This window comes from Triturus cristatus, chromosome 3_1 (genome assembly GCF_964204655.1).
Source record: "Triturus cristatus chromosome 3_1, aTriCri1.1, whole genome shotgun sequence".
Taxonomy (NCBI): domain Eukaryota; kingdom Metazoa; phylum Chordata; class Amphibia; order Caudata; family Salamandridae; genus Triturus; species Triturus cristatus.
Window position 1 is genome coordinate 1,180,736,462 of NC_140583.1, and position 24,673 is coordinate 1,180,761,134.

The 24,673-nt window shown below is 46.0% G+C and overlaps 1 protein-coding gene across 2 annotated transcripts in view; it reads left to right on the plus strand.

Moving 5' to 3' along the window:
• The first annotated feature begins 4,064 nt into the window (after positions 1 to 4,064).
• The window catches only part of SRPRA (SRP receptor subunit alpha), a 1,746,362-nt gene continuing 1,725,753 nt past the window's right edge, over positions 4,065 to 24,673 (plus strand). Inside the window, exon 1 of one of the 2 annotated variants that reach the window (XM_085646110.1) lies at positions 4,065 to 4,276. In XM_085646110.1, coding sequence (XP_085502236.1) covers positions 4,160 to 4,276 — 117 coding nt within the window. In that variant the 5' untranslated portion in view covers positions 4,065 to 4,159. The remainder of the gene's footprint in view (positions 4,277 to 24,673) is intronic. The other variant, XM_085646111.1, reaches the window with a different exon arrangement.

A 24,673-nucleotide genomic window follows, 5' to 3' on the forward strand; every position in this document is an offset into this window, starting at 1 on the left:
TTATTGGTTCCAGTGAATGTGAACATAACTTCTTAGTAATTGGGGACTAAAGGGAGGAACTGATCCAGTATTCCCTGGAATGTATTATATTTGAGGAAACAAAGCCTATTTTAGGTTGCCTGATCAGTGGTACAGGAGTTGCTATTTCAGAATAGTATTCCCTAAAATGTATCATGTTAAAAGAATCACTGGAAGCAATAATGGCAGTAGTGGACTAACTAGATATAAAAGAGCTAGTTTTTCTGAAATAGTAGGTGATATATTAGGTGCATTGATACCTTCAGCGGGGGTTCTGCTAAATTCTCGAAAAATGTGTCAATTGTCAACTGTAGTTGATCGGTTATCTACTGACACTGCTGGAGGATTTCTACTGATCAATACAGAATTACTTGCTGTTAGATCTATGGTTTTGCAAAATCGACTTGCCCTCGATATCTTATTGGCAAAAGAGGGTGGAGTCTGTAAAATGTTGAAAGCGCAACATTGTTGCACGTATATACCTGACAAAGGTGTAGAAATTGGAAGATATATTAAAAACATTACACATTTGGAAGAAGAGCTGATACCACTGGAGGTTGACAGTGTATGGAAAAAAATAACAAATAGTTTTTCCACCATCAGTAGTTGGTTTTCTAATATAAGTAAAGGTATCTTATGTCAAATATTATTGCCAATCATGGGCATAACTTTGCTAGTTCTGATGATAATGTGTTGTCGCAAATACAGTGGGAAAAGAAAAAGGTACGAAGTGAATGAGAAAGGTAGAAAGAGAAAATTAGAAGAAATACGACTTGAAGAATTGAAGGGAAATATTTACAAAAGAATGAAAGGATCACAATTTAAGAAAGATACGGGATGGAATAAAAGATTTGAAGACATCAAAATGGTAGAATGCTAAAGTTGGCATCTGATTTAATAGAATTTAATGATGGCATAAAATGCCATCAGAGAGGGGATTGATGGAGCAAGGTTTGGCATAAAAAGAAACTTGGTCGTATGCAATCCTCTTGAATAACCTGTAACACTATAATCAATCTGTCCGTGAGTACTAAACAGTGCACCACATTCAACATATTATATCTAGGGGACGCTTTCCTATGTGCCTTACTAATGAATAACCCGAGTGTCCTAAATGGCCGCCGAAAACGCGAGAACTCTTCTGCACATGCGTCTACTACATCTGGATGTATGACGTTACAACGCACACTTTTACAACGCATGCACTTTCAACGCATTTTTTACAACGCATAATCCATTACAACGCATGACATTACAACGCATGACACTACAACGCATTTTTAAAAAATACCTTTACAACGCATTTCCATTACAACGCATACTACCTTTACAACGCATACCATTACAACGCATAATATTAAATTACATTTAAGGTAAGTATTAGATAGTATAGGGGTAAAAGTTACTTTTCTAACTCCAGGGGGTGCAACAGTAGGGTAAGTGTTGGATAGTATAGGGGTAAAAATTACTATTCTAACTCCAGGGGGTGCAACAGTGGGGTAAGTGTTGGATAGTATAGGGGTAAAAATTACTATTCTAACTCCAGGGGGTGCAACAGTAGGGTAAGTGTTGGATAGTATAGGGGTAAAAATTACTATTCTAACTCCAGGGGGTGCAACAGTAGGGTAAGTGTTGGATAGTATAGGGGTAAAAATTACTATTCTAACTCCAGGGGGTGCAACAGTAGGGTAAGTGTTGGATAGTATAGGGGTAAAAATTACTATTCTAACTCCAGGGGGTGCAACAGTAGGGTAAGTGTTGGATAGTATAGGGGTAAAAATTACTATTCTAACTCCAGGGGGTGCAACAGTAGGGTAAGTGTTGGATAGTATAGGGGTAAAAATTACTATTCTAACTCCAGGGGGTGCATCAGTAGGGTAAGTGTTGGATAGTATAGGGGTAAAAATTACTATTCTAACTCCAGGGGGTGCATCAGTAGGGTAAGTGTTGGATAGTATAGGGGTAAAAATTACTATTCTAACTCCAGGGGGTGCAACAGTAGGGTAAGTGTTGGATAGTGTAGTGTAATATTATGCGTTGTAATGGTATGCGTTGTAATGGTAGTATGCGTTGTAATGGAATGCGTTGTAAAGGTAGTTTTTAAAAATGCGTTGTAGTGTCATGCGTTGTAATGTCATGCGTTGTAATGGATTATGCGTTGTAAAAAATGCGTTGTAAAGGTAGTGCGTTGTAAAAGTTGCGTTGTAAAGGTTGTTCCCCACTACATCTATGTAGTATGATGTTTTCTGTCGCTTGGGGGGAAAACTCTGCAGCTGCACAATAGCTTCTAAAATGGCCGCTTTAAAGTAACGCATCAATGCACGTGCTGTGCTGAAATTAACCAATGCAAGTTCTACTAAGCTATTAATGCAAAGGATTTATTAAGAAAATGGGGTTAGAGTAGAAGTAAGTGGTACACAGTGAATTCATTTTATTTTGTATTCTAACGTGTTCTTCTTTGACTTTATTAATAGTTAATATTTGGGCCTTGGAGGGTGACCGCGTCTCTGTTCCCTTGTGGCTTCCACACATGCGCAAACGTCTGCTTATTCTGAACAAGTGAAGTAAATTGACTGGCTGCCAAACCCTAAGCCCAGCAAGGACATGGGAAACCAACTTTTGACCCTACAAGAGGAAGGAGAAGCAACATTTTAAAATAGACTTCTCAATCCACATATGAAATGGTTGTGGGAATAAAGCTTGTGGGTATTAAAATTAAGGGGCGGAGAACTAGACAATAGACTAAAGAAAATATTGCACTTAGTATGGTGTGATGTCCTCACCCCACTGCTTGGCCCAATCAAAATTGCAGGTGAACATGGAATTGAAACATTTGGGGGTGGATCATACATTTGAATTGGTATAACAGAGGTAAGTTCTAGTTAGTTAGACACACTTGATGCAGAGATGTTGATGCTATGCTGAGATGCTGCCTGATTTTGCTGCAATCCGACTGAAGAATCCAACACTAGGGAAAATTTGCGGAACAACCGAGGAGGCACATCTAGGAAAGGGTCCGGACAAGCCAGAGAGAGTAGCACCAGAGAGGGGTGTAACACTGGCGTTACACTAGAAGAGGTCAACTTTTCCCTGTCCTGAATCCTTTACTCTCTGATGTCGGGGTCCTCACACCATTCTAGGTAAATATAACTGTAGGGTTAATGCTCCGTACTTGCTCTCGGTTCTTTCTCTCCTCAGGTGCTGTCATTGCAAGAATTTATTAGTGCAAACTGATTATAAGCTAACTGTACTAATTTTCCTGATGGAGACTCCTGGTATATTCATGTGTATGTTGATTTGACTCACAAAATTATTAATTGAGATACAATTTTAAAACTCCTGAGTCTGTGGTTTTTCAAATAAAAGTTAAATGTATTATTGTATTTACTCCCTATTCTAATCTACAACTAGATCTTATCAAATTGTTCATTTACTCATGAGACAGGAATGGTAAGAATACTGGTGTAAAGGTTTTCTAGGGTAAAATAAAATTGATGACCAGTGATATTTGCCATCTCATTGCGTGTATGAATGTACATGGGCCCAAATGAGTGTTGTGTGTATGAATGTGTATAGGTGGTAAACTCCGCTGCATCAGAATCACAGGCTCTTGTGTTAACGACAAGCTCGAACCAGGTTCCCTAGTTTCACTATCAGCAGCTCAAAATCTTGTGGTTCTGTGCAATTCACTTAATCTCCTAGTGCCAGAAAACACGAATGTGACCTTTTGGAAATATGGCTGATCGTGTAAAGCGGTCCAATAAATTCGGGCCGTGTTCCAGCTTTACAATACTGCCAAAAACACAATGATAAGTAAAACTCGCGCGTTTTTTAGTTTCTATTCCCGGTTAGTAGAGAAACAAAATTGTTCTATTTTGAGGAGTTTACGAGACGTCAGTCCAAGGTTCCCACGTTTTCTGCATTCTACATTTCCTTTCTCGCAAAGCAAGCTGCTTCCTACTAGTTCTTCTTTTCTTCCCGGTAGGCGTAGTTTGAAGAAATAATGACAAATAAAAAAAAAAACGAGGCGACGCTGCGGGCGCGATGACGTCACGACGCCGACGTTGGTCTGACGTGTCTTAAACCCTACTTTTGTCGCAGTTGAAAGGCAGTCGTGTTAGACAGATTCCTTACTGTAACCATGCTGGATTTCTTTTCTATCTTCTCCAAGGGTGGACTGGTACTCTGGTACTTTCAGGGAGTGCCTACGTCCTTCACCGCGCCAGTCAACGCGTTTTTACGTAGCGTCATATTGCAGGTGAGTTGTAACACACCTTTCAGCGGTGAATATTGAGAGCAGTCCTAAGCCCGGTATTGAGAGTTTGTGTGCAACAACGCAGAAGAGCATTGAACCCTGTCGGCAAAAGGAGTAAGACCTAAAGAAGGGTTGGAAGCATTGGGATACTCTGAGACAGTAGGGTGAACAAGGGCGAAGAAAGCATTGACGGGATTATACAGTAGGATCAAGAGACTAGACATGACAGCAGTGTTTTCATTTGTATGTGTGTGACACTTGGAAGCCTTATGTGTGACAACTCGAGTGACACTTTATCCAAACAAGCTGTACTCTCTCAGTCGTATATTTTAAACACTCGATCACTTCTAATTGCTAAAAGTAGTAACGACAATATACCGAGCAGCATTTAAAAAACAAGCATTTGCAATGCAATAGGTCTCGCATACACGCGAGTTTGAGCTATTGGCATTGTAAATGACATTGCCTTTTATTTACGTTTTGGGTTTTAAAACATAAATAAAAGGCATTGTCATTTGCAATGCTAATAGCTTTAACGTTCGCAAAACCTGACGCCAATTGCATTGCAATGAAGGGCTTTCTCGACCGTCTGTTATGTTGTAAGTATCAGAGGAAGAGACCGGCCTCAAAGTAGCGATTAAATAGGGCAGTGAAGATGTGTAAGTGTTGTAAATTACACAGACGTGAAGTGAGAGTTACATATGATCTGACCTTTAAACACGAATGAAGCGCTCCAACACCTTTTGCTCTGTGATTACTGTTGCATATGCTTTGTGTGGATTCTGCGAGCGTTTCTCTTTCCACGCTCGTGGAGATCACGCAGAGTGTTTGTTTTCATCTATGTGAGCGTGGTTTCCACGAGCGCCGCCTTTTCTTCGCTCGTCGCGATCACGCAGAGTATTTGTTTTCAATTATGTGACTCTCGGGAGGGGCGGTTAAGGATTGCGGTTTTGGGCATTATGTAACTGACTCCTGCTTATGAAGCTGGATTAAACGCTTCTCTCAATATCCTTCTTTTTCCAGTTATTTTTCTACTTGGAGTACCCCACCAACCTTTTCCCACATAGGCGATGAGCGGGCTGATTTTATTATCAAAACCGATCATAAACCACTCGTATTTTTAATGTACCCTGGTGTAGGTAGGTCTATGTCTGCATGGTTAGCCAGATTATCATCAAGATTGCAATCCTTTAGCTTTTGTATTGAGTATGTTCAAGGGAAGGCGAATTTGCACGCTGACTGTATGTCCAGGTTACCTATGACTAGCGACAAGAACTATCAGGATGATGATTGTGAAGTCGCTTTCACCACACATATGAACTTAATACATGGTGGGAAACCAAGTCTGTGTGAGGATATCTGGATTGCTGAAATGGGAAAGGATGTTAAATTAAATACTGCCAAGAAATATATTGTGCAAGGTTGGCCAGAATCTAGGAGGTTATCTGGCGACATGATGAGTTTCTCAAAGATTCATGATGAATTAGCTATCGAAAATGGGTTAGTCATGAGGGTGGACAAAATAATTCCGCCTTTTGGCCTTAGAAACACCATCATGGAGATTGGTCATGAAGGAAACCTTGGGGTTTCATTTACTAGAAGGCGGATTAGGGAGGCTTGATATCATTGGTCAATTTCATGTCCTACCCAAAGATAAATGTTTTAGCATTGTTTTAATTGACTATTTTTCAAAGTGGCCTGAGGTTAAGATGGTCAAAGTGGTCACTTCACAAAGTGTGATTGAGTTTTTAGATAGTATATTTTGCAGAGAAGGAATCCCTCAAGAAATTGTTACGGATAATGGACCTCAATTTTATTAGTAAGGAGATGGAGTCATTTTTTGGAAAATGTAGTATAACTCATAGGAGAATATCTGTGTTCCGTCCAGAGGCTAATGGTCAAGTAGAACGTTTTAACCGTGTGGTGAAGTAAGCGATCCAACTATCCACTAAGGGGGGTCTTAATTGGGGTAATGCCTTACAATCCATATTACTAGCATATAGGACATCTTCCAATTCAGTTACCTTAGCTAGTCCATTTGAACTTTTGAGGGGACGAAAACCTAGTACTAACTTAGTTCCGTGGTGGTTAAAAAAAGGTTTGGATGACAACAAGTTGATTGCTATCGATTTATGATGTTGTTAAACAAAGGGTGAATGAGTAAAAAAAAAAAATGAAACTGCTTATGGATAAGCAGAGAGGTTCGGTAAGCAAACAAAAATTGTTGTTGGTGACTTTGTTCGTCTGAGAAGAAAAGAAAATGTTCCGAAAGGTTCCCAATGTTGGTCAGATCCAAAAAGAATTATAGAAGTGTTCAACAACGCGGTGAGAATAGAGGGAGGAAGTGTTTGGAATTTGAACAGGATCTCTTTGTTCAAAGGGGTTTCCCATTCACCTAGGGATCTTAGCAAAAATACATGTTTGGATGATGTACACAATGATGTCTCTCCTAAACAGCATCCTGGTTTCTCCAATTGGGACAGTGACTCTTCCAGGAAAAAACGTGAACATCATTGTCCTGAAAGGTTCAAAGATTGTATTATGGATTAGTATACCTGTTAAATGGGAAAATAATAATTATAAATAAATAAAAGGGGGGGAAGATGTGTTGCATATGCTTTGCGTGGTTTCCGCGAGCGTTTCTCTTTCCATGCTCGTGGAGATCACGCAGAGTATTTGTTTTCAATTATGTGACTCTCGGGAGGGGCGGTTAAGGATTGCGGTTTTGGGCATTATGTAACTGACTCCTGCTTATGAAGATGGATTAAACGCTTCTCTCAACATCATTCTTTTTCCTGTTATTTTTCTACTTGGAGTACCCCACCAACCTTTTCCCACAATTACACTGTCGCGGCTCAGGAGAAAGGGCGGGAGGGGCAGCTAGTTACTGCCCTCCGTGATTGGAGTGTCCAGTGTGGCACTGCATAATGTCATTGCTATCTTTGGCCTTATAAAAAAACTGGGCCCTGGCTTCACCTCCTGGTGCAGGGCGGGCTGTGCTTTATGACCGGCATGGAGGTAGGGAGAGATGGTCTCGTCCGCAGCTCCAGCCTCGTACAGTGCACCTGCTATTAATAGTGAGCGAGAGGCGCTGAGGTGGTATTGGTGGTGGTGGTGGTATTTGGTGGAGGTGGTGGCGGTATTGGTGGTACTGGTATTGGTGGTGGGGTAGTGGTGGTATTGGTGGTGTGGTAGTGGTGGTATTGATGGTGGTGGAATTGGCATTGGTAGTGGGATTGGCATTGGTGGTGGGATTGGTGTGGCGGCGGTATTTGTGGCGTCAGTATTGGTGGTGGGGTAGTGGCGGTATTGGTGGTGGTATTGGTGGTGATATTAATATTGGTGGTGGCGGTATTGGTGGTGGCGGTATTAGTGGTGGCAGCGGCATGGGTGGCCGCAGCATTGGTGGTGGCAGCATGGGTCGTGGTGGTATTGGTGGTGGTGGCGGCGGCATTGGTGGCGGCGGTATTGGTGGTGGTATTGGCATCGGTGGTTGTGGTGATATCGGCTGTGGTGGTTGAGAGAAGTTGGCCTGGTATATGATGCTCACTAGTTAAAGTGATCACCTTGTACCATGCCAAGCAACCCTTATGGTGTGGTTGTAAGTCAACCTTTTCGGACTAGCTGCCCTAGTGGTAGCGTAGGCTAAGCAGTCTTTGAGGCTAACCTCGTGATGCGTGTTAAGCCAGCTGTTTTACCAAATGCAACCCCCTTTTATACCAATGAAAGGACACCACACAGATATATATTCAAAATATATATGTATTTATTTCTCAAAGTAACCCCTAGTCTCTTTATGAGCACAGGAGCACAAATCGTCAAACAAGATTATCACAGAATACACAGAAGTTGCACTTTATATGGATAGGCCCTGGTGGCCACTCGAACCATATACTAAAATAGTGGTATAAGTACCACGAACAGAAAAGGGAAAAGGCCTAGGGCCTCTAGAATCGCTGGGCCTACAAGGAGCTAACGTCAGTTAGTGACCAGGAGGTCCACGGGTGGCGTGTGCAGAGCAAATAGTCACACGCGTGCTCCCATAGGTTTCAATGGGTGCGTAAAAAGCACAAAGTTACTGCAAAGGAGATCTTCCGAGTTAACTAGGAACTTAAGATTTGGAACACAGGCACTAGAGATGTATTACTACACATGGGCACCGGAGTACCAGCTTTACCTCACCCACAGGAAGCGGGTGCATAGGCCTCAAAGTGCGTCGGGTTTCTTCTATCTGTTCCGTTGAGCCTGGGACAAAGATGCTGCAGGCGGTCGGTCCGGGAGAGATGCGGTGGATCCAAGGGTGGATCGGAGTTGCAGAAGACCTGAAAGCAGAGGGGACAGTGTTCACAGTCACTAGCCAGTGACCGGCGTGGCACCAGGTAGGTACCAGGCGATGTCGGGTGCAAACAGGTGATGAGGGGTAGCTTGTCTCCGCAGCCACGTGGTCCCTGAAGGTCGACGACGTCCAGGAGTCGGCTCACGAGCTGTCCCACGCAGGCTCTCGCTGTCGGCGGTGTCGGCGACTTGGTCGAAGCAAACAAGCCTTGGCAAAAGCAATTGTAGGAGGATTCGGAAATCAGCTGTTGGTTCTGACCAGCAAGGTCAGAGGGATTGCTCCTTTGGAGAGGAGCAAGGGCCAGTCTGGAGCAACCAGACCAGCGGTGTTTTTCGTAGAGTTCGTCGCCAAGATGGCCACTAGCCAGCGGGCCAGCAACCGGTTAGGCGCGTCGAGTGGCAAGATGCAGAAGGGCCCCACGCAGATCGTGGAGATGCTGGAGGGCTCACCTTTGGTGCAAATGCTGCTCGAGAGTTGGGCTTCTCAGATCCCAAAGCACAACTTGGAGGGAGCCTCGGTTGTTGCACTTGTCAGCTTGTCGTAGTCGATCCAAGATGGCTGGCTCCACGTGTCTCGGTGCCTCCACGGGTCTCTTCTTTTCAGGGACTGTGGATCGGGCGGTGAGAGGTCTGGAGGTCCAGGTCTTGTCAGTCTCTGGGCTCGGGCTCCGGCGGGAGGCGGCGGCAAAGCAGACGTTGATTCGCTGGATGGTGCTTGCGTTAGCAAGGTGGTCACTCCCTGACCACAGGGGAGATTGGCTTCAGTCCTCTGTGCAGCAGAGCGTCGAAGTTCCCGTCTTCTTCTTAGTGTTAAGTTGATTTCAGGATGTCTGAAGTCTTAGGACACAGCTCCTACCTTTATTCGGATTCTAGGGGCCGGACTACCTGCTAGGTCCCTCCCTATGGGTGGGACCAGGAAGGGGGGTGGTTACACCCCCAATCCTTCGTCCAGCTCGCCCCAGGCCCGGGACTGGTGTGCCCCAGGACCGGTTTGAACTGGCATATGCACCGAGGCTCCTTGTGAGCCACAGGCATGTCTGGTTTCTTTCAAGCCCTACCTGACCAATACACAAAATCCTGTCTGGGGTGGTGCACGCACCTCCCCTGGCAGGAAACCCTTTGTCCACACCTCCCAAGCTGGAAGGACTCCCAGCAGCAGGAGGGCAGACTTGTGTCTGTGGTGGCAGCATCCATTTTGTGGAGCTGAGGCTATGTCTGATTTTACCCGGGTTTCAGGTACTGTACATGTCGTGTCCCTCTAGAAGGGTGGAATGCTAACCCCGTCGCCAGAATTGGCGAGGGGTTAGTATTCCAATTCGTATGACACCTTACTCGACATATTTTGATAAAGCCAAACCAAAGATAGCATTTAACCGCGAGGTTCATAATGCACTTAAGAGTATATGGTATGACGATATCTGGAAACAGTAGAAGGAAGTTGTTCCGACCACTGCAGACAGGCTCAGCTCATGCCAGAGCACCATCTCACATGGAACCAAGCACTCTGCCTTCAGGATTGTTAAGGCCTGCCATAGGAGTGGCTTATAGGTTACCAGGTGTCCCATTTAAGGTTAGGTATAGGTATACTACACCTAAGTAAGAGGTGATTACACCAACTTACCCCAGCTGAGTGATCAGCCAGTTGTGTCAAATTGTTAGGCCAAGCCTGGGGTGGCATAATACATGCTTCAGCCCTTGGCAGGCCTTGGGTACACCAATGCCCTGGGTACCTAGTGTACACTGGTACAGGGGCTGACAGGGTGATCCACTTCCAATTGGTTATGCACCTAGGGTGCATAGTTTTAATTTAGTAGAGAGAACAGCAGGCTGGGGGTCTGATTGGCAGGCCCACAGCCTCAATATGTCAAAAACCAGTGAAGCAAAAAGCAAAAATTTGGGGTGACCATAGGATAGCAGACCCTACTCTCCTACAGTGGTATTGGTGGTTATGGTGGTGGTGGTATTGATGGTGGTGTTCTTGTTAATAAAACAGGCTTTTGAAAACAATTGGTCAGGTGGTTTTAGAACAGATGACATGTAACACACTGCTTCTAGGCTTGACCTAAAAACTCTGTGGGATTGACCTCTACAAACCTCTAGGTCAGGCGTTCAACGGCCATAGGGCGAAAGGGGCTACAGCCGCCCCCCTCCCCCCGTCGTATGTCTCAGCCTAGGCTGATGCTGCCTCCAGGGCCACACACATTCATGAGCACTGTGAGCCCCGCTGGGCAGACACCTGAACAACAGTAAGAAATGGGGGGCGTGGCTTGGACTTCAAGGGGGATGCTTGCCTGAATCAGCCGCTCCGTCGTACCGGGAGGAAAAACAACGTCCCCGTGAGGTTACACCGGACGAACTGGGTCATAATGACCTTTTTTGTATATCGGAAAATCAGTGCCAGATGATGACATCCATTTCGTGAGGTCCTCACTGAAAATGAGAGAGAAACTGGCTGATATCTCATAGAGCCCGAAGCAGCGTGGAAGAAAGAAAATGGTGCCACAAAAGTGAAACTGCAACAACGGTGAGCAGGGACGGAGGAAAGCTTGCCCCACCGGGTACTGCCACATCACCCCAACCCCACATCTTCAGCAGCAGATGGAGCCTCAAAACCGCGCATAGAAAAACGTGCGCAGAGCTGAGGGGGCGACAAGATAGCGAGCACTGCCATATGGAGGGGGGATGTGGATGCGGAATGGAAGCTGTCCAGCAAGGCTCAGTATGAGGGCAGAACCAAGTGCAACCAAGTGAAAAGAAAAGCGGTGCTAGACCAAGTGGGACTGTGGGGGTTTATCTGAGTCAGCTGGGAGCAAAGGAGCAGCGGACTGCTGCACACAGACATGGACCTGGCAACTGCTTAGCAAGGAGTAGCATGAGCAAAAGAAACGTCACCGAAATGTGGAAAAGAGGGATGGCAAAATTCGCTGATAGCTCAAATACAATGAAGACGGCCAACTAATTAAACCGTGCTGATCAGGGTGGTTAATGGTGGCATAATCGAAACTGAAACCCGACGAGTGTACTGATCGAAAACCGCCATTTTAGGTGGGAGGACTAGGGCAGCGGGACCAGGCACCATCACAGCCCGGGAAAATGAGTGCACGAGAAGCGCCCACACAACGGAGGGGGATAAGCGCTGTGTGAAAGCAAGCTTCCCGCCCGAGGCGCATCACCACCTGACGGTGCGAGCGGAAGAGAACGCAGAGCGGGGTGTGAGCGGAGAGCTGGGCGAGCGGTGCAGCACAGCACTCACGGTCCAGATCTCCACCCCATCTTGCCCCCGACGTGCCTACAACCTTGCGAGGGTCCATCACCCTAGTAGGAGGGCCTCATTCACATGGGGGGGGGCAAAGTTCACGGTCGCAAGAGAACCTGCAGAACGGTGAACAACGGAGTGCCGGGTGAAGAACCCTCACCGGACTGGAGCCGTAAAACGGAAGGAGAACAGATTGCGGAGAGCAGAGTAAGGTGCCGGAGCCTAGCCCTGCAAGAAGACCGGCCACTATCGTCGGGGTCAGCGCAACACAGTGACTCAAAGTTAAATCAAGGCGTTGCAAAACCTGACTCACCAGTAAGTGCGCAAGCAGTAACATTGGGTGGAAGCGCTAATCGCCACAAAGTGCAACCAACATCCAATCAAGCGGTACAAGTCGGTGGAGGAGAGCGTGTGTGAGTGGGGGGAGTGGCACCAAACGCATGCAACAAATACACTCTCAGCAAATACGTGGTGCACGAGGTACATCCCATACCGGCCTCAGAAGGGGGTGGAATACCTCACAATAACGCAGCGTGGCAACACAGTGAGCATTGGGTTAGAAGTGTGCCACAGAAGTCATAAGTGGACATATCCCGGTCCGGGCGTGCTGGGAGCCTCTCGACCCGCAAAAACCAAAACAGCATGTCGGGCAGACGGAGGCGAACCTGCTACAAGATCTAGCACCAGGCCCCTTGCAAAGGCTGCTAGGGAAAACGGCGACATGGGGAAATAGCGGCAGGGGCCAGTGGCGAGAGTATAGAAGACAAGCAGGGCAGCAAACCTAGAGGGCGGAATTGCCCCTACGTGATCAGAGGGACCAGTAATACGTGTACAGACCCCCCCCCCCCCCCCCCCGCCCTCGCGAGGGAAATTACCCAGCAAAACCCAACTGTGGAGCCCAAACAGATCCACCAGACACAACGGGAAACAACTCCCGTTCCTAGAGCGCTGGCCGTAGCACCAAGAAGAGGGGGAAGATTTGAACTGCACCAGGTGAAAAGAGGAGTAACAAACATGGCAGGGAACAAGGCAAGACTCCAACAACAATTGGAAAAAAAAAAGGTTGAACCCACGCAAACACTCGCCAATCAAGCAGAAACCAGACATGAACAGCACATTGGAGATGATCCTAAAAAATCTAGCGGATGTTCACGACCTGGTCAAGGCCACAAAACAGACCACAGACGCAATCCAGCTAGAGTTGGCAGCAGTGAGGGCAGACCTGCACGCAGTGAACAGACTTACAGCGAAGGAGCAGAGAATAAGTGACCTTGAGGATGCGGACCGGCAAGTAAACAAAGATCTAAAGTCTTTAACCAAGGCTTCAGCAGCACTCCAGAAACAAACGGCGGAGTTGGAAGACCGAAACAGAAGGGGGGACTTAAGAATCCTAGGCGTACCGGAGGGCGAAGAAGATAAAGCAGGGTCTTGCCTGTCCTTCATCGAGGAAATGATACCAAAAATCGCAAACCTCAAATTTGACCAACCCTTTGAGCTGGACAGAGCTTATAGAGTTCCTACATTCAGGTCCGCAACAAAGTCGGGGGCTTGTCCAATAATATGCAAGTCTCTAAGAGAACAACACACATAAGCCATTTTCGGTTTCGCACGGAAAAACCACCATATCGCGTGGAATGGGCAGAAGATAATCCTCACGCAGGACTACTCCAAGCCAACAGTAGACATTAGGAAGAGCTTCCTGTCCCTACGCGACAAGATGAGGAAGAAAAACATCCTGTTCTCATTCACAGGCCGGACAAGATTCCGGATAGGCGACAGTGGGCGAACACATATCTTCGAGGACCCGAGAGAACTAAGCAGATACCTGGACGGTCCAGTAGCACAAGAAATGGAGACCTCCCAAGCAGGCACCAGCAAGAGAAGAGCTTCACCGGAGCTGAAGGTGGAGTGAGCGAGCATTAAACCCTCTTAACGAAACACTAGCAACATACTGTAATCGCAACCTTATCTACCTCACAAGCTAAGTAAACATAAACTTGTATATCTACTGCAACGAAACCCTAATAACGAGCTGTAAGAGCAACCTCATCTACCTCAAAATCAAGTAATCTTGTACAAGCATACCTTACTACCTCAAGGCACCACACGGGGCACAGACTGCACAAGTAACTGCAAGTCACTCCATAACTCCGGAAAACCATGACCCAGTCATAACGGTCTCACTCCTTTAACGGACCAGAACAAGGCGATCAATGTCAGCCAGCTGAGGAGCCCCACAACCCAAATCCCACGACCAGCTAACACTGACCAGAGAGACGGCAGCGCGTAGGCGCGCTTGGACTTAGTCCTGCGCAGCTGCACTGGTCCCAATCAACGATCACCCCGACTAAGATCTCTCCACAACACCAAGTCGTGAAGGCGTCCAGAACAACAGACAATCGAAACATCAAGCAGCAGTAACCAAGCACCGAATACATATCCTTTTGCTTAACCTGTCGGGGAGACGTAAGAGGGCGGGAAAGGGAGGGGACTAACAGACTTTTGTACGGCACAGAGACATATATACACACACTACTTAAAGACGGTAGAGGTGAACTTTTGGGAAGGGGCAGAACAGTAACTAACAACTCCCGGGTAGACGGTATGGCGATCCTGTCGTCGCACGTTCAGCATACAATGTTTTTTTGTAGGAGGGTGGGGGGGGGCACAGCTGTCTGGTTTTTCTTCCTTCTCTCTTGCCACTATCTTCTATGCTATCTTTACTTTCCTACTTAAATATTTTCTTACAAGAAGTTACACTTTGACCCGAACAAGACTGAGAAGCGGGAGACCTAACAATGGGGCACAAAGCAAAAACCAAAGGAAATGATGGACGGAGTGTTGAACATTGCAAGCACTCACCCCCAGTCAACTGATCTGGGTTTAATCCATCACCGTTCTTTAGCCCACTCTGCCACCCCAGTTCAGACATGGCCATATGCAAATCAGTCTGACCCTGTGCCTCATGGGAACAGTCCAGCCTGAACTGCCAAGCCATGTCTTCCCTGAACCAGAATCAAGCTTCCTAGGACCGGTTTCTGGCATTTCAGCCGTCTTCAGCCAGGCTTGCTTGAATCCAGTGGCAAAGTGAGCAAGGGACTCACGTCTGAGCATACCCTGCCAACTTATGGCGAACAAAGCAAAAACCAAAGGAAATGATGGACGGAGTGTTGAACATTGCAAGCACTCACCCCCAGTCAACTGATCTGGGTTTAATCCATCACCGTTGGAGAATGTCTGCATTGTCAGCATTCCGTCCATCATTTGTTTGTTGTAACGCTTTTCGCCCTAAGTGGGAGGGGTATGCCCAGACGTGGGTCCCGTGCTCACTACGCCACTGGAGTCAAGCTATCCTGGCTGATGACGGCTGATAGCCAGAAACCGGTCCTAGGATGCTTGATTCCAGTCCAGGGAAGACATGGCTTGGCAGTTCGGGCTGGACTGTTCCCATGAGGCACAGGGTCAAGACTGATTTGCATATGGCCATGTCTGAACTGGGGTGGCGTAGTGGGCAAAAGAACGATGGATTTAACCCAGATCTCTTGACTGGGGGAGAATGTCTGCATTGTCAGCATTCCGTCCATCATTTGTTTGTTGTAACGCTAACAATGGGGCATGCACGGGTCAGACACCTGCAACCCATCTGAAAACTGGGCCTAGCGGGAGGGGGCTGAACGCAACAAACGAGAGCTGGGGCGCAGAATAGGGTTACCAGCGCTTCCCCGTCATAACTAATGACACCCACTAACAAGCTTAACCTGGCATCTGATCTAAAGATAGTCTCCCTTAATGTCAAGGGGCTCAACTACCCAGTCAAGAGGAAAAAGATACTCGACTACCTGGCTGAGAGTAATGGGGATGTGGTCTTGTTACAATTAACCAAACTATCCCTGGATGATGTCAAACTAGTGAAAGCCAACTGGATATCCCAGGTGGCGTGCTCACCGGCAGAAGGGAAGAAGCGTGGGGTAATTACACTGATAACTAAAAACTCCAACCTAACAATCGAATCGCATCAGCACGACGAGGTAGGAAGAGTCGTTCATGTTGCCAACATATACGGCCTTAACTCGGACGACCCCGCATTCTTCGAGGGAGTATCACACAGACTAGATAGCCTCCCACAGAACAACCTTACAGTGGTGGCGGGGGACTTTAACATTGCTCTGGACCACATACTTGACAATCACTCTGCCACTCACAACCGCACACGCCCCACTAAAGAAAATCTGTGCCAAATTCAACCTCAAAGACCCATGGCGACTCCAGCAGCTGGACACTAGAGACTACACCTTCTACTCCAACATGCATAAATCGTACAGCAGGATAGATTACATACTAATCACAGGCCCACACACACCTAATAGAGCATACTGACATAGCGCCCAGGCTAGTCTCAGACCACTCATGTATCAACCTAAAGCTGAGCAGGTGCCGCAACGAAGACCTCCCCCGAAGATGGCGTTTTAACAGCGACGTCTTGACTGACCCTCTAAACAAAACAAAGATGGAGGAAGCCATGAAAGAATACTTTAGACACAATGACACACAAGAGATTGACCCCATTATCTTATGGGATGCACTTAAGGCGACAGTCTGGGGCACAATAATCGGAATCCAGTCCAAAATCAACAACACAAACCAACAACTGGCCCAACTCGAGCAGGACATCGAAAGACTAGAAACTGCCCACGCCAGAGCCATACACGACACTTGTACCCTAACAGACCTCGCCAGGAAAAAGTATGAGTACAACAAAATCCTGAGTGAGAGGGCCGGACTGTGGGTCAACAAATACAATGCTATCAACCTCTACGAGGCTAATAGAGCGGGGAAACTACTAGCCTCCTACCTAAAGCACAAACTAAACCAATTTACCCTCTCATCCACTACTGACACACACAACAACACCCACACAAGACACAAAGACATCCTACGATCCTTCCAAGAGTTTTACCAGGAACTCTATAAAAACAAACAGACCTTAAACCTGGAGGCGTGTACAAAATACCTTGCCAGACTCGGCCATCCCAAACTAACGAATGAAGTAGCACACGACTAGGGCAAGAAATCAGTACGGCCGAGATTGAAATGGCGGTCAAGTCTTTGAAAGACAACAAAGCACCAGGCCCAGACGTGTACACAGCCATTTTTTTTTTACTAATCCTTTCTCGACCACCTGAAACCCACCATGAAAAGGGTGTTCAACCACTGTGCGGAGAATGGGCTAGTTTCACAATCCATGTCTGAGGCCAACATAATCGTAATCCCAAAGGAAGGCAAGGACGCACTTTTATTTTTTTTTAATTTCTTTTTTTTTTTGTCCTCATTTTGCAATACATGTGTCAGGTTATGATATGGGAGACCAGTGCTGTCGTTTTCGGTTCCTAAGGCCACGACTCAAAGTTTCGTCAACAGTGAGTTTTCCTTGCAACTGGAGATCTGTTTATCACCTCGACACCTCAAGGAAATCGATAGCCCTTAATCGATTGGATTATTGCCAATAGTAAAATCATTGGACTTGATTTTGGTCATAAGAATTGAGAAAGCACTCCCATAATTCCCAAAAGTTATGTTTTTTTCTAGGTCTTCCACTTCTGTCCAATTTGTTAACTCTAGCTATTGATTCCCACCAATCTAAATGGTTAGGTGGAGTAGTGCAAACCCAGTTTATGCATATTTCTCTACGCGCCAAAAGTATTAATATGAAAAGAAGGTTCTCTTGTTTTAGGCTTAAAATACTTGTGTTTACCTCTGTTTTATGAATCCCAAAAAACACCAGTTCCATACTTACAGGAATTTGTTTGCCGAAGAGATCCGTCAGAGTCTTACCAACTTTTATCCAGAAGTCTTCGAGCTGGGGGCACTGCAAAAACATATGGATATCGTCTGCCTTATCTTCCCCGCATTTTGGACATTTTTTCGGTTGTTGTTGGCTTTTGAACTTTGAAAGTTTCTTTGGGGTCCAATAAACTCTATGGATAGTAAAAATATGATTTCTCCTTAGTGCGGCGGACTGGATAATATCCCAACATTTTCTCGTTGATGCATGCCATATATATGAAAGATCTGTAGTCGGCAGAGAGGTTCCCCAGGTTGATTCTGGAGTCGTGAAATTTTCTTCTCCTGCTGTTATTAGAGACCAGTACCACAATGAGACTTCTTTTTTCTGGGGGGCAGATCCAATCATTTTAAGTTCCAATTGCTGGTTTCCCTCAAGAGGTTCTGTTATTGAACTTATCCAACTTGATAGTTGGTAATATTTAAACTTTGATAAGTAAGTTTCTGTGATGTCCGTCAGCAAGTCCCAGCTAATTAGTTTGCCATTTGGGATTAGAGCCCCCCAGGTCATGATACCTGCTCTCATTAACGGTAAAGCCAGTTGATCTTTGAGGCAATCCGGAGTTCCAGGAGAATCCCAGAGTGGGGCATATTGACTGTAATAAGGAATTTTGGTGGATTTCCTAATTTGCAGCCATAACCTTGCTGCCGACTGGAGAATTTTCAGTTTAATCTTTTTGAAAAACTTTTGGTGTCCAAATTTGTATAGAAAGTGTCCCCCAGTATCTACCATCGCTTGTAAGTGTGGTGGATATGCCTCATAATTTTGTAGGAGTATCCTGGTGTATTTGAATTGGAAGGAAGGACGCACTGTTACCCAAGAACTACAGGCCCACATCCTTAATGTGGACTGCAAAATATACGCTAAATTCCTTGCTGCAAGGCTAAACCCCGTCCTGCCCAGACTAATAAGCAACTCACAGGTAGGGCTTCCTAACGACTTTTATGTCAAACGACAATACCAGACTCCTATTCCACATTCTAGAACACACAGCCACTGCTGGTTCTGCCAGTTTGGTGATCACCCTAGGTGCCGTGAAGGCTTTCGCTAGAGTTTCATGGGCCTTCCTGGAGCAATGCATGCACACATTCAACCTGGGGGAAGCATACATACGTAAGGTGTTGGCACTGTACAGAGACCCAAGCGCGAGCATTGTCATTAATGGATCACTCTCCGATCCTTTCACATTACAACTTGGGACTAGACAGGGCTGCCCTTGGTCCCCCTCACTCTTCCTCCTGGCCTTGGAACCCCTGATCAGGGACATCAAGACTAATGAGGATGTGAAGGGGATCAATATCAACGACGTGGAAATTAAACTAGCCGCCTACGCGGACGACCTTCTTATTGTGACAGGACAACCCAGGACCTCTATTGAGCCCTGATAGAAAATATAGAGATATACTCAAGACATTCAGGATATAAACTCAACAGGTACATATCAGTATGTAAACCCCTCAACATACACACCACTAGGGACACTCTAGGGGGGGGGGTCGGGCCTGGCAAACAAGGTTCATCAAATACCTAGGGATCCACTTCGGCAATGACCTTAGGACCACACTAGACCAAAATGAGAAGCTATTGTTAGTAAAAACAAAGAATCTCTTGGAGTCCTGGTCTCCCAAATTTATAACCTGGTGAGGGAGAATAGAAACGATCAAGATGATTATCACCCCAATGATCAATTACCTGCTGTGCATGCTACCACTTCTTCTCACTGACGACTTTCATCGTAAAGTGGATAACCTGATTAGTAAATTCCTATGGCGAGGCAAAAAAGCGCGTATAAATATTACAAAACCAAGGCTAGATAAAACAAGCATTTACAATGCAACGGTCTCTGCATTGTTAAAGTTAGAGCTATTGGCATTGCTCATGACAATGCCGTTTCTTTAAATGTTTTAAAAACAAAAACATAAATAAAAATAATGTCATGAGCAATGCCAATAGCTCTAACTTTACCAATGCCGAGACCATTGCATTGTAAATGCTTGTTAATTGTAGTTGGTAGACCATTTACTTTCAACAACACTATACATACAGGTTCAAGTTTGGCTCACCCTATGTTGGTGACTTTTGATTTTGTGTGCCCGGCAAATATTTCTTTATGCGATTTTTGAGACGGTGTTGTAAGTGATGCAGTTTGCCATTCAGGGTACTGACTGGTTAATTACAAGTGTTAATTTAGATCCCACTGTTAGCCAGTCATTTTTTTCAGCACAAATTGAAATTTCAGATGTCACCTCTAATTCGCCTGTTTGTGTGAAAGGACTGCGTGTCACATACATAGTGCAATTTCACAGAAGAATAGCAGCACACGTTGCAACAGATTTGTTAAATGTAATGAAAAAAATGCATTCCTAGAGATTACTGTTCAAGGGAGACTAGATTTTGAGGTCAAACTGATCTTGTAATGCCTACATAAGACCACAGTCCACCATTATAGCCAATCTCCTTACTAGCTCTCCCATAATTAATGTTGGTTTTACTTTACGTTTAATTATGCTGTATGAAAATCCGACTGTTTAAACTACGTGATTTGTGAGGAAATGTTTCAGGACAGTTTTTGTACCTGGGAGGAGACAACTCTGGGTTTTCTGACAGTAGATATGTTGAAGTATTTTCTGAGTGTGCTGCTATTGGTTAGGGCCTCATGCAGTTATCAGATGAAAGCGGTGGTAATCATGCAGTTATCAGACTGATGAAAGCAGTGGTAATCATGCAGTTATCAGACTGATGAAAGCGGTGGTAATCATGCAGTTATCAGACTGATGAAAGCAGTGGTAATCATGCAGTTATCAGACTGATGAAAGCGGTGGTAATCATGCCGATTTAGTGACTTACAAAGCAGCAGCACTCATGCAGATTTTAGTGGCTTATCTGGGAGGTCATGCAAAGTTCTGTGACATATCAAAGCAGCGGAAATCATGCAAAGTTATGTTACTTAGCAATGCGGTGGAAAACAAGCACAGTTATGTGGCTTATCAAAGCAATGGAAATCATGCAAAGTTTAGGTGACTTATCCAATCGCACAAATTGCTGTCTGTTATTGATATGATCTTTTACAGTCCTCGTGCTGCAGTTGATTTGTTTGGTCTCTCATTAGACCGTAGGAGACCAATGGAGCACAGTTTTCGTCTCTGTGCCCTGGACTGCTCCAGTTTGTAGCGTACCGTTGTAACTGGCTGTGTCCCACGTGCTGTGTTGACACTGAAACCATTGATTCGCTGGATTTTCTCTCCAAATTGAGACCTGTTAAACGCGGAAAGGCAAGGAGAGATTCCTAGCTTCAAGATCACCCTACAGAAATGCTGCTGTGGTAATGTACTCTGTAGCCGGCCTTGTTTTCGCATTGCGTTGTCGTGGCTTGTTTACAGCTTCCTTTGCCTGACTCCGAATCCCTTCGGGATGCTGTGGTGAAAACGTGTGAGCTGTGTGTCCTGTGCGGTAGTGTAGGTGTGCGTGCGTGAGGACGGGAGTTCTGCTCTTCACGTGCTGTAGTTGCTGCGCCTACGCATGAGATTGAAACTGAAGGAGTGAAGGGTAGGCCACTTAAGAGTCACTGGTGCCAGATGGTTCCGCAGTCTGTCAGGCAGGCAGGCGGTCGCGCTTGCTTCGAGCTTCAGGGTGACATACTCCTTTTAAGAGTATTGACACAGCTCTTGGCATGTTCCGTTGGCATGCGTCACTCGCTCGAAACCTCAATTCTCGTGTAAAATGTCTAGTTTTCTCCCAACATGGTTTGAATGCGATCACTATTTAGCTCAAGGCTGCTCCTTAACATAAGTGCCTGCTGTGTCCACCCCTCTGACTCGCCCAGTGCCTGAATGCACGATCCCTCCTAAAGCGACTGCAGAATCGCACAGCATTCGCCAGTCGCTGTTCATTTAAAAAAGAACCGATTGCTGTCGCTAGACCCCGCTTTTCACCTAACAAGCCGAGGGCACCGGAAGACACCACCGCCTTTCTCCGAGGCAGAGCAGAAATGCCTCGGAGAAACGCAGCGTCGTTTTCGGATTCGGGGTCGTGTTTTGCTGTTATCTCCTCCAGCCATTGGCTGAAGGAGATAATTAGAACTTTCTGCAAAAAACACGCCCCTCGATCCGAAAAGGACGGGGCCTGATCGGAGTGACGGGACCTCTTCTCCAATGGCTGGCCAGCATTGAAGAGGCCAGCCAATGGAGAACAGGGGAGAAGAGGGGCGGGTTCAAGCCCCTCTTCTCCAAAACATTAAATCTCTCGACTTCCAGTTCTGCCTTTCGGCAGACCGGATGGTCCCGAGACCTAAAAACTGGGAGTACTAAACCTAGCAGACTATAGAACCTTCCAAACCCCTTTCCTAGCAAAACGGGGGGCCTACTGGTTGTCACCCCCTCAAGGGTACACGCCAGTATGGCTATTAATCGAGCGAGCCATTCTAAATGACCTCAACCCACTGGTACTACTAACGGCTAATAAACACATGCACACCTCCAGCCCAAAATTCAAAAACACAAAAATTGCCCTACTCAAAAGAGACAAGAAAATGGAGAACAGCGTAAGGAACACGAAATGGGAGTCTCTTTGGGCGAACAGCAAGTTCAAATACAAGGGGAAATGCCTGTCCATAGACACATGGAAGATGACAGGCCTCTCCTACCCAGCTCAACTAGAGAGGAGGGCCATCCCATCACTTTTGCCACACTAAAAGATAGACATAAGGTACCAGACATAGAGTTCTACAATTTCCTAAAAATCAGAACCGTACTAACAAAAGCCAAACTATCACAACACAACCCATCAATTATGCAGTATATGGCGAAACTCAACAGATTAGGCCATCAGGTATCGCACCTTTAAAAACTTCTACACCCAAGCGCCACCAAACTTAACGATAAGACATCTAATTACTGGGTAAAACAAGTCAACACCTCACTAAGTGAGCAAGAGCTGGCTCTACTTTGGGCCTCCCCCTCACGTAATAAAATCTCCCCAGTACTATCCCAAACAAAATTGTGGCTATTCCACAGGACTTACTGGACCCCGAATCGACTAGCCGCGATAGGCCTCAGAGAAAACTACCTATGCTGGAACTGCGGCAACGAAAAGGGGGACCTAGCACATCTCATCTTCTACTGCCCCAAAATCAAAACGTTCTGGGAAAAAATCTTGGTCTTCATAAAAAAGGCGCTGGGATGCACACTAAACCCAGAATTCTCTGCCCTCACCACCACATTTTTGACCGCAGGACTGGCTTCACAGCATGACCGGGATCTGCTAGACCTCCTATTGACTGCGGCAGTGAAAATGGTCCTGTCCAACTGGAAAGATACAGCTAAGACGTCATACAAAGGCTGGATCAATTGGGTGACGTACCTCAGGGGCGCAGATAGCACTGCGCTGCAAAACTCACCCTGGAGGCCAGCTACTAGGGGGATGTGGAAATCGCTTGACATGTATCTGGACCCCTATGAACCCCCATGAGACCACTTGGCGGGGATGACTGTCCACAAAACAAAGTGCTACAAACCCAGACTAGGCTCAGCGCGATAGCACTCTTCTTGTAACCCATCTCCACCCTTTCTTTTCTACTCTCTCTCCTTCTTTCATCTGTCCTTAATCTCCTAGCAAGTCAATGTAAAGGGGTGCAGCCAAACACGTATACCAATTACCTGTAGCTAAGGCAACGCCAACCAAGCTTGGCTGGTACCTAGTAACGGAAAAGGTAATTTACTTGTCGGTGAAAATTTTATAAAATACTTTGAAATCAAAGAAATGTAGATTTTTCTTTTGGGGTCCCACAACTTCTATGTCAGTTGAAGGGTGCTGGTGGACACGGAGGCTGTGTACCGTTATGCCTGCATGTGTGCATTAAGGAACTATTTATGAATAAACTTCACAGTACCTCTACGTTGTTGTGGTTGTCTCCTTGAATTACCACACTTTGGATGACGACGAGTAGCAGAGCTGCCAGAGAACCAGCTTGTCTGTCCAACTCACAAAACTGTGAGTTAACCGCAAGTACTTTGCCTGGGCTTCGCCTCTTTTCCTTTACTCACAATGCTGGCAGTTTCCTTTTGTTAGTCTTGTAGTGCCTCATTTCTCTATCCCTCGTCCTTCAACACGGAGCCAGCCTGCACTTCTATGCTTTTGACTTGTGTGTAGTGCTGGATTCCACCTGCGTTTCAGCCGTGGCGGACATATTAGTGAAGCAACTTACTGATGTCACACGCAGATTATTGTGCATGTGCTTCAGAGATCCATATGCTGAGTTGTGCATGTCCTGTCACCGGAACAACGCGGAGCATATCTGTTGCTAAAGCTCAAACTGTCGATGTGCTTTGATCTTTCATTATGCTGCAGCGAAGAGGGTTATGCGTTGTTACGCTGTTGAGTTTCTTGAATAGCTCCAACAGATCGTCATTCAATGTGTGTGTGTGTGTGTGGGTTCTTGACCTTATTCTTCACTGTTTTACGTGGCTGTGTACATCTCGGGGCGGGTCCTCCCACAAGTGCCTCTGGAAGAAGGTAGTTTTATTTTATACTTCAACTACGTTATTTCTGTATTTGTATCCAATTAACCTGGTTCTTCACAATTGAATGCCGATTTGCACGGCAATCTATTTAAAGTACGCATGGTTTTTTAGGTCGAGCCTAGCGGCAGCGTGCATGCCCTGCTCGCTCTGCGAGGCATGCTGTAGTAGAGTATGCTGTGGAAGCCTCTCTTACGCACCTCCTGTATTTTTCATTGGCTGGTGTCATTGTCCTTGGTGAACGCTAGCTTCCGATTCATTATGAGGCTTCTAAGTCCCACCTTGGTACCGCCCTGTCTCCATTTGTTGCTGCCCATAAGGACTGGACCTTTTACTTCGCTCGTTACATGGCATGGTTTATCTAGTGGGTGAGCACTATTTAGTTTATTCACGATGGCAGCTGCTTTTTGGTTGTATGTGCATGCTGAGCGCGGCACCAACTTTAGGGACAC